The sequence below is a fragment of the Mus caroli genome, chromosome 4 (assembly GCF_900094665.2).
Source record: "Mus caroli chromosome 4, CAROLI_EIJ_v1.1, whole genome shotgun sequence".
NCBI classification, from domain to species: Eukaryota; Metazoa; Chordata; class Mammalia; order Rodentia; family Muridae; genus Mus; species Mus caroli.
In genome coordinates this window covers 110,080,089-110,087,881 of record NC_034573.1, presented here as the reverse complement: position 1 = coordinate 110,087,881, position 7,793 = coordinate 110,080,089, and the positions used below count along the sequence as shown (strand labels likewise).

General features: G+C 43.8%; 1 protein-coding gene and 1 non-coding gene across 2 annotated transcripts; one reads left to right on the top strand and one right to left on the bottom strand.

The window, feature by feature from the left end:
* The first annotated feature begins 3,060 nt into the window (after positions 1–3,060).
* Positions 3,061–4,959, top strand: LOC110293179 (protein FRG2-like-2). The gene has a single exon (XM_029476004.1). It carries the CDS (start codon positions 3,971–3,973, stop codon positions 4,652–4,654), a length of 684 nt encoding a protein of 227 aa, XP_029331864.1. The 5' UTR covers positions 3,061–3,970; the 3' UTR covers positions 4,655–4,959.
* A 2,441-nt stretch (positions 4,960–7,400) lies between these two features.
* Positions 7,401–7,507, bottom strand: LOC115031078. The gene has a single exon (XR_003836643.1). It is a non-coding gene; the product is annotated as a U6 spliceosomal RNA (small nuclear RNA).
* Between the last annotated feature and the right edge of the window lie 286 nt (positions 7,508–7,793).

The following is a 7,793-nucleotide window of genomic DNA, read 5'->3' as shown; positions in this document are numbered from 1 at the left end:
AAGAAAAACTCAAGTGGGGTGAGAACACCTTGTACAAAAGTGAGAAAGGTTGGAAGAGCCAAGCTACAGAAATAGGAGTCTTATAAAAGGTCATTCCTCTCTGTTTTTGTTACAAAAGGCACGGGGAAATGAGAAATAAGTCTAAAATGAACCAAGATCTGCAAGAGGGAGAAGGGAGAAACGTGATGCAAGGCCTTCTCGCTTCCAGCTCTTGAAGAGCCTTCCAAATTTCCTGGTTATCTTTATCTAACACATAATTCCTTGTATTAGATGTAAAATGTAAAAAGTTACACAGTGGCCACTGGGAAGCTCTTAATACTGCTTACAGCTGCTTAATGACAACACTTGAGTATTAGTCACTCTGCATACTTAAAGAGCGGCCAGCAGTCATTTATCAAGTGCCTACTCACGCCAGGCATTGCGTTAAATATCAAGGAGTTAAGCCTTGAATAGATAAACAGTTCGTTCAATGCAAGTCAGCAGAGACTTGTATGTGTGCCATGGAAACAGGGATGAGGCAAACTGTTCAATTGGGTGCAGGAAGCTGTAGGCCTGGAGAGACAAAGGAAGCTTCCTCCTTGAAAGGTAAGGGTGGGGTTCAGGCAATAAATGAGCAGAAGTGTGCTATCTAGAGACAGTGGCAAGCTTGGGAATAAAGAAAAACTCAAGTGGGGTGAGAACACCTTGTACAAAAGTGAGAAAGGTTGGAAGAGCCAAGCTACAGAAATAGGAGTCTTATAAAAGGTCATTAAATACGCATGGCTCATGGCAACAGCTATCACCTGGAGCTAGACCACATTGCTCTAAACTCTCCTTAAACTGAATTCTTCCCTCTGATAGCTTGGCTTTAGTTTCTGACTATTGGTAAAAACAAAAGGTAGTTTTCACATCCTATAGGAGCCAAGCATTTTCTGTAGAAAGGGCCATCTTGGACTCAAGTCCACCACCACCAGTAATACCCAAAATAATTTATTTGCTAATCTGATAGCAAAAGTGCACAAATACACACACACACACACACACACACACAAATCCTTCTCTGTTCCTTGTAACTTGCCTCAAACCTTGGCTCACCTCCACTCTCAGAATCAACTGAGCTAATTAAAAACATAATGAAAGACACAAAGGCACCAAGACAGCTGAGCAAACACAAGCCAATGAAGTATTTACATTAGAGGTAAGCAATAGCGTAGATGAAATGCTGGCCCTTGGAAGAGTCAGTCAATGGCTGTTCAAGGGGATCTCCTCTCCACCAGTGACTCAGATTTTAGGGAGTGTTAGAATGAATGGAACCTGCATAGCAGAGAAATGGCAACCAGGTAGTATAACTTGATCCTCTGGGTGCAAATTTGGAAATTAAATTATTAGCTCTGAGGTATACATCGTTGGCTGATTTTGTGTTGAATGAACTAAGTGGGACCCTTTGGGAAGCTCCAGTGCTGGTGGAGAGTGATAAAGGCGTACTGATAGCCTATTGAATATTCTTCATGGACCACATAATCAGCCCTTTGTGAGACTTTTATTTAATCTTTACCACAAAACTGGGAAGTGTCCCTCTCAATTTTGAAGAAGAGCCAGCAGAGTCAGGATTTGAACCCAGAACCACTTGATGCTTAGCATTTGTTTTGCCCTTTTTCAAATGACTCTCCAACCCCACAGCCATTGTTTCTACTGATATGAAAATTGCAACCTCCTGGGGCTAGCCACTGCAAGATGCTGTCTTAGCGAGTGAGTACCACCGAGACAGTATAATTGACTATATTACCATTCCCAAATGCTTAGGGTACCTCTCAAGGTTGGGTTAGATCTTCCCACTGAGAGCAGAATTGACCTTGTGACCTGTATCACCTAATAGAATGGGAGTATCTGTAATGAGACAAGACTCCAGTCCGTGTGCCAAATTATGCTGTCCATTCCTAGCTGTCCTGATGATCATTGCTGCTCAGGGTAAAGGCTGTTCTATCTGCAGCAGACCCAGAATGGAAAACATGTGCAGCAAAGTCACAGCAGACCTGGGAAAGACCCAACAAATGAGGACAACAACCCACTGGACCACTGAGAGCTGAGAGTCATGGCAGCAACATAACAGAGCTTTTACAGACTGTTTCTGAACCCTTTTCTGAACGTCTTAAAGTGCTGGCATCCTTTCCAGGTAAAGAGATTGTCTGAGGAATATAACAGAAAAAAAGAAATAGGACATAGCAAAATTAAATTCGATTTTGATCTACGGGCAATAGCGGGCCTCTTTAAGCCTTGTTGTGTTCCAGGACCCAGGGAAGTAACGCTGAACTTTAGAATTCAGTCCCTATTTTTGAGACAGACGATGCCCCCCCATCTCTAAACATGATACCATCATTGTACCTGGCACCCGATAGGCAGTCTCCATATTTTTGTCAAACTAATGTTGTATAATGATCTCGACCTGTAACTCGGATCTCCTAACTCACTGCAAATGCTCTTGCTGTGCTACAGTTTGTTGCCAACTCGGGCTAGGGGATTGTTGTTCTTTTTTGTTTGTTTGTTTTTGTTTTTGTTTTGTTTTTTGGTTTTTCGAGACAGGGTTTCTCTGTGGAGCCCTGACTGTCCTGGAACTCACTCTGTAGACCAGGCTGGCCTCAAACTCAGAAATCCATCTGCCTCTGTCTCCCAAGTACTGGGATAAAAGGCGTGCACCACCATGCCCGGCTGTTGTTCATTTTTTATGTCGTATTTTTTATTTATTTAAAAGCCACACAAATGGAGAGTGGGACAGGGGCTCTGGAGGCCTGGAGTGGGGAAGAGTTCATTAAAGGCACACACATATATCCTCCTGGGGCATTAAAAGCTGTAGAAAATGTGGGGGGGGGGGCGGGGGTTCCAGAGAGCTTGGTAATTGGCTTAGTAGAATTGATAATGGGACTAGACAAAGAAGACATGGAGGTTAACCCTAAACTCAGATGACATCAGGACAGAGAGTCACAAGGCTTTAGATTTCCTAGGTATCTTCAAAGAGGAAGGAGCAGTGACTTAAAGACTTCTGTGGTAGGCTAACCCATACCCTAGAATGTGTGAGGCCTTTAGTTCGATCCCTAGTACCTCAGGTAGGGTTGAGGGAAAAAAATACTTCCACAGGATATTCTTCATGCAACCATTGAGAGTACAGCTAAATAAGCCTGGCCTAACCTGTGGATGAGTCCCCCAAAGCAAGAAGAGATTCAACCTGTTTATTACTGTTTCCTTAAAGAGTCAAGGTACTACAAAGATAAAAGCAGTAGCTAGGGGGCAGTATGGCATAACCGTGACCAAGAACATGGGCTCCTCATCTACGGGTAAAATCAACCCGGAGATCAGTAACATTAGTTGGGCGATTTCTTAATTTCTCTTAGCTCAGTTTTCTCATCTGCAAATTGAAATAATAATCGTAGCCGCTGGATAGGTGTGTGGTGAATTAACAGAAACCACACTGTGAGTACTAACTGTTCCTAGTTCCTTGTTTCACCCCTAGAGGAAGGAATTTAATCTGACTGAGGCTAAGGGTTTTAACAGTCTGCTTATACAGAAACATTTTAATTTAGCCTTGAAAAATGAATGGGAGCTTGAAGCAAGACACATGGGAGAGTGGTTCCAGGAATTAAAGGCCCAAAGTGGGAAGAATCTCTAAATTGGGAACACACACCTTTAATCCAGATCTTTGGGAATACCCACCTATAATCCAGGCCACGCCTTCTGCTAGAGGCCTTATAAAGAACATGGAAGATGGAAGCCTCTGTCTTTGCCGGCTTGTTCTCCCCTTGCTAGCAAGTATCTTCCCCCACTGGCCTTGCATCAGACTTGATTGGGATTCCAGCATATACTGAAGACCACCTTAGACATCCAGCCTTGTAAAATAAACAACTACTGGACTCTTGGATATTCTGTTCACAAGCAACCATTGCTGGATTAGCCAGACAACAAGCTGGAAGAAGAGAAAGCCTTTCAGTTCAACCTGAGAATGGATTCAGAAACGCCCCATCCAGGCCCTTCCCGTCAACTGCTGGACCTTCCCACTGGACCACAGACCACCTCTGTCAGGACATTAGTATCAGAACCAAGTAAAAATGAGCAGAGGTCCAGCCAATCGGACAGCAATTCCAGAAAGCACACTGAAGAATCAGCTCAGATGGTGGAAACACCCAGGAAAAGAAGACACTCTTCCAAGGACTCCAGCCCGGCCAGAACAGGAAGTGAGGGCAGCTTGCATGGGAAAAAGAGACACAAGACTTCAGTCAAGAAGACTGAGCCAAAAGCTAATGGTCACCAAGATGGATTAGCCCATTGCCCAGAACCTCAGGATACAGACCCACCACCAATTCGGAAGAGCCTGGTGAACTTTCTGCGGGGGAAGTCTGAGGAGATTTATAGAGACACAGTCCAGATGCAGGCCCAGAAGCTTGGCTCCCTGCTCACCCCTGAGCAGCTCTCTCAGCTCAGACAGCTCTCAGAGTCTCTGACTGCCATGGCACACACCTTCTACAGCATGGCCAACCAGGCAGGCTTTGCCTTCCCTGCTGAGGGCTGGCTTGTCCCAGCCCCCATGGCTGCCCTTCAGGAGCTGTCTGGCAAGGAATCTCAGAGTCCTTTGGTGGAGGGAGGAGAGAAGATGACAGATCCTGCCAGCCCATCAGAAAAGTCCTGAGCCAAGGCCATGAGACCCTCCTAAGCAGAGTCACATCTCCGAGACACCAAAGAACCGCTCCATCTCCCTGTCTACACTGCCTGTGGCACTCACCCTCTCTGTGTGAACATGTAACAGGCACATCGATGAGAAGAAGAGTTTGAAATGCTTATCTGGATTATGAACTGTGTTTCTCTGGGACCTAAGATTCAAGTGCTAAATGCACAGTCGATCCTTGCTTTCTTTGGATATTTTGCTAAGTGTGTGTTAGATTTGTATAATTATATTGTAGAGTGGCAAATAAATATTGACTTACCAGAAAAAAAAAAAAAGAATAAAGGCCCAGCTCTGTATTTCAAGAGAAACCTAACTGAGGTCCCCTTCCCTCTCTCACACTCCCCAGGGTTTGGTGAGGAGGTGATTGAGACTTGTATACTAACTACATCACAGCCAAACCTCCTCTGCTCAGTCCTATTTATTGCATTCCTCCACTAAGGCTGATCACAAAAGCCCTCCCTCCCCTCAAAACCGTACCTCTCGACTTTTGGAGTTGGTTTCCCGAGGCATCTAACAAGATCGTAGTGTTTATGTTCATGATGTAGGAACCTCTCTATGAAGAACCAGCTAGAGGAAACATTAACTTCCATGCTAAAACATCACAGATTGTCCACCATTGTTCTTTATTTTCTTACATCTGAGTCTCCAAGTGCATTCGATCTTGGATGATAAACTGAAGGTTTGCTGTGGTTTGGGAACGAAACACCCTCCCAGGCTCCTGTGATTACTACTTAGTCCCCATGTATGGCCTCTTTGGGGGAAATGTTATGATGTGGGGCCTTGTTGGAGGAAGTAGGTGACAACACGGTGTGCTTTAAAGGTTATACACCTTGTCTCTACCCCCCCTCCATCTGTCACGAGGGGAGCAGCCTCCCCATCCAGACCTCCCGTCACCATGAGGTTCTGCCCAAGTGCAAAAGGCCAAGTATGGAAACTGTAAGCCAAAATCAATCTTTCCTCCTTTAGGTCGGTTGTAGTAGTTATGTTGTCACAACAAGAAGAAAACCAATGAGTACAACGTTCTAAATGTATATAGTTCCTTAGTTTCTAAAATTATTCATCTCAGAAAACTTCAATATGCAAATGACAAGAACTCCTTAGATTCATCACCCAACTGTGACAGCTACCGGTGGCAGGCAGGCAGTCTCCAGCCAGCCTGCCCTCACCCTCACCTTGCCCCTTCTATGTTACTTTGAAGCAAACTCCAGACTATCAAAGAAATTAATGCACTCCTGTCTTCAAATACACCTACAAAAGATTTGAATTCTCTTTACAGCAAAATAGTATTATGCTTACAATCCTAAAATGAATTTCTGAAGTTACCGGTATTGAGATATGTGTTTTTAATATATTTTATTTCGTCTGTGTATGCTAACTTACATGGCACTGGTTACATAAGGACACTTACACACACTGTATCCTTACATGGGCCTACTCTCCCTTCTCACTGGTCCCTCTTCTTAACTCTCTGCTGTCCTGTTAATTACCCCTGATGGTTTCACTTCATATAATATATGTACACATGACTTTATATGCCCACATAAAATCTAAGAACTGTAATAAGAGAAAATACAATATCCACCTTTCTGAGACCGCCTTATGTGTTGCCACTAGACACATCCATTCTCCTGTAAATCATATGACTTCATTCTTTTTTTTAATTAGGTATTTTCCTCATTTACATTTCCAATGCTATCCCAAAAGTCCCCCATACCCTCCCCGCCTCTTCCCTACCCACCCACTCCCACTTTTTGGCCCTGGCGTTCCCCTGTACTGGGGCATATAAAGTTTGCATGTCCAATGGGCCTCTCTTTCCAGTGATGGCCAACTAGGCCATCTTTTGATACATATGCAGCTAGAGTCAAGAGCTCCGGGGTACTGGTTAGTTCATAATGTTGTTCCACCTATAGGGTTGCAGATCCCTTTAGCTCCTTGGGTACTTTCTCTAGCTCCTCCATTGGGGGCCCTGTGATCCATCCAATAGCTGACTATGAGCATCCACTTATGTGTTTGCTAGGCCTGGGCATAGTCTCACAAGAGACAGCTATATCAGGGTCCTTTCAGCAAAATCTTGCTAGTGTATGCAATGGTGTCAGCGTTTGGAGGCTGATTAAGGGATGGATCCCTGGATATGGCAGTCTCTAGATGGTCCATCCTTTTGTCTCAGCTCCAAACTTTGTCTCTGTAACTCCTTCCATGGGTGTTTTGTTCCCAATTCTAAGAAGGGGCAAAGTGGCCACACTTTGGTCTTCGTTCTTCTTCAGTGACTTCATTCTTTATGGCTAAAGAATTTATGGCTAAAAACATATCCCTCTGTATGCATACATCACATTTTCTTTACCCATCCCTTTGTTGATGGATTCCTGGGTTGTTCCCACAACTAGCTTTTGTAAGTGCTGTTGTAATAAACATGGATGTGCAAGTGTGGTATGGTGACCTGGAGTTCCCTGGGTAAATACTCAGAAGTGATACAGCGGGTTGCAGGAGAGATCTACTTTTAGTTTTTGGAGGAACCTCCAGGCTGAATTCCAGTGCCCTGGCTGGAATCATATCCCCAATAGCAGGTCATAAACGTTGTTTGGTCGCATCTTTGGCTACATTTGTTGTTGTCTTCTTAGTAATATCCATTCTTACTGGACATAGATGGAATCTCAGTGTAGTTTTGTGTTTCTTGGGTTACCAGGGAGTTTGAACATTTTTTTCTTTTTTTAAAAATATGGAACATGTCATGAGTTTGCATGTCATCCTTGCACGGGGGCCATGCTAATCTTCTCTGTATTGTTCCAATCTTAGTTTGTGTGCTGCTGAAACTAGCACAAGTTTGAATAATTTTCTTTTTATTATTATTATTTTTTTTTGGTTTTTATTTTTGAGACAGGGTTTCTCTGGGTAGCCCAAACTCAGAAATCTGCCTGCCTCTGCCTCCCAAGTGCTGGGATTCAAGACGTGCGCCACCACCACCTGGCTTGAATAATTTTCATTCATACAAGTAATTGATCATTTGTACTTCATCTTTTGAGAGTGTCTGTCCATTTCATTAGCACATTCATCCATTCATTCACTCTCACTCATTCATTCATTGTAAGACAAGGTCTGGAATATC

Bases quoted from the DNA above. Each gene is read 5' to 3' on its own strand.
- LOC110293179 (XM_029476004.1), top strand. From the start codon at position 3,971: ATGGATTCAGAAACGCCCCATCCAGGCCCTTCCCGTCAACTGCTGGAC.